Raw genomic sequence first — 2,234 nt, 5'->3', positions numbered from 1 at the left:
GTACGTTGTTTTGATCTGACTGACTTCAATAAGCGCGACCATCTTGTGACTAATCATGGAATGGACAGTTGCCATCGAGAGGCCTTTTCGACTTGGCAAAGAGGTCTTGGGGAGGATTTGACGAGCGTCCAACGACCGCCAAGTGTTATCGACAGGAGCGAACGGCAATGCTTCTTGCTTTTTTCTGGGATCGTTCGGTATCGATCAGTTCTACGCCCACCACTGGCCTCTAGCTGTGTTCAAACTGTTAACTCTCGGTGCCGGTGGGATTTGGTGGTTTGTCGACGTTGTTCTCTGGATGGTAGGTGGCGTGTATGGCACGCCTGGGTGTCCGGGCGGGAGCAAGCATTCCTGGCAGTACTAGCGGGCGGCTAGGTCGATAGCTTTCTATATCGCTGGTATGTATATGGAAGCCACGTATATAGAAGACGTGTTTGGTCAGCTGAGTCGGTAGTGACCAGTTATGCTATACTGTACAGTAAAGATTAAAATCGAATGTCCCCCCTTGACAGTCATTGGTTTATACCGTATAGACGTTTTGGACTTTGTTTTATTGCTTCTAAGTATTTCATACCTAATGGCACGGTATCTACATACTCACCTTCTGATGACGTACGTGCATGTTCAAAAAATGCAATGCGGCTTCACCGCAGATTGTCATCAACCCCTACTTTACCACCTCCAGATGCTGGTCTCCCAACGCCAGAACGAATGCTACAGTACCGTTTCGAGGGAATTGTTATTCTTCAGTTTTCTCAGAATCTGGAAGCATAATTAATTACTTCCATATCGACCTAGAGTCTATAGTATAGAGTAGATTGTACAGGTAGCCCCATCGTGGAGGATACAGGCGGCGCATCAACAAGATAACCGCAGATGGGTCGCTTCTGTAACCGAATGCCTGCTTAGCGGCTGCATCTTATCTACTCTTGCCGTTTTGCTGCACCATACTAACTTTGATGTCCTGTCGACACCTCTGTTTGATTTGCAAAGGTTTCGGGGAGTTCGGGAATAAGCGATCGAATCGAGGGTAGTCGACGTTGAAGGGCTGGAGGTACGCGTCGTACCAGTGGACGTTGAAGCCATTCTCCATGGCAATAGGTTTCGACATTTATTCTCTGAACCCCGGGGCTTCTCGGCGCACCGCTTCTGTGCGAGACCAAGGCTCGAGTAACCCGATGCTTGACAGAATGGGTTGATAAGCCTCCCTGTGGCTGGTTTCCCTGATGATCCTGAAACCGCCATGTGGACATCATTTGTAATTGTCCGTGGCATGACCTTGATCTTTGTTGGCCGAATATCGCAGGCGCACATCCTGGCTTCAGCCGCCTATGTTTGGTGTTTCTGGTCCAGGCTGGAGCCGACACTGGTACCTCTGGTTCGTGGATAGGAGCGGACATGAACGGTCCTGGCTCTTGGTGTTCTTGACTGTGCTGCCCTTGTCCTGTCATGACCCTTTGACACATTTCTGGTTTTGGATGCAGATGCTTCTCTAAAGGGACATCCACGGATTGCAAGACAGCGGGATTGATATACATGCTCGCGGCAGGAATCAACCCGTACTGCTGCACCATAGTGTTGCTACAAGATGAGAACCCCTGGTCTCCCACAGAGTGAACCATGTTTTGAATGCTCAGAGGGTGAGGCTGGCGAGTTCCAGGATGTACGGAAGAATGGGGTGCTGCCATTGTATAAAGTCTTTCAGCTTCTTCTTGCAAGTGATAAAAAGTGTTGGCAGTGTGTGCAGCATACAGTACGCAAGCATAGGAATATGACAATCGATACAGTTTCTTTGTGGTGCTATTGAATGGCGAAGTTATCTTGCAGTATAGCCTATTATATCTATATGCGCAGCTGTATATATTTGACTCTAATACGATACCTATGGGACACAGAACCGTAGAGGTATATTTTGGACGATACATGTAGCGAAGTCTTAGACGTGGGGCGGACTCTATCCATGTGAAAGATACAGGTTGGTCCATTCTGGACGATGCGTACTGCAAACAGCAAGTTTTGGATTTCGGAAAACAACAGGATTCTACAGCAAGACTACCTGCCCTCTGAGAGATTTCCTCGACCGAGAGATCGTGGTAGTCGGGTTTGCTCTTGCTCCCAACTTGTACCGGCATCTTCAGAACTGTACTTGGGGATCTGAAACGGTTTCGCCCTAACACCGGACATCAAGGTGTGGCACACTATTCATCGCGTGTTCCTAAGTAGTATCCTCGTCT

At 48.4% G+C, this 2,234-nt stretch overlaps 1 protein-coding gene across 1 annotated transcript; it reads right to left on the bottom strand.

Moving 5' to 3' along the window:
- Positions 1 to 919: 919 nt before the first annotated feature.
- Positions 920 to 1,111, bottom strand: FOXG_19459 (uncharacterized protein; the record flags this gene model as incomplete). Its single annotated transcript, XM_018399673.1, has 1 exon — positions 920 to 1,111. One exon carries the CDS (start codon positions 1,109 to 1,111, stop codon positions 920 to 922), a length of 192 nt encoding a protein of 63 aa, XP_018242969.1.
- Between the last annotated feature and the right edge of the window lie 1,123 nt (positions 1,112 to 2,234).

Source organism: Fusarium oxysporum, chromosome 3, assembly GCF_000149955.1.
Source record: "Fusarium oxysporum f. sp. lycopersici 4287 chromosome 3, whole genome shotgun sequence".
Taxonomy (NCBI): domain Eukaryota; kingdom Fungi; phylum Ascomycota; class Sordariomycetes; order Hypocreales; family Nectriaceae; genus Fusarium; species Fusarium oxysporum.
This window is presented reverse-complemented; position numbering and strand designations above follow the sequence as displayed.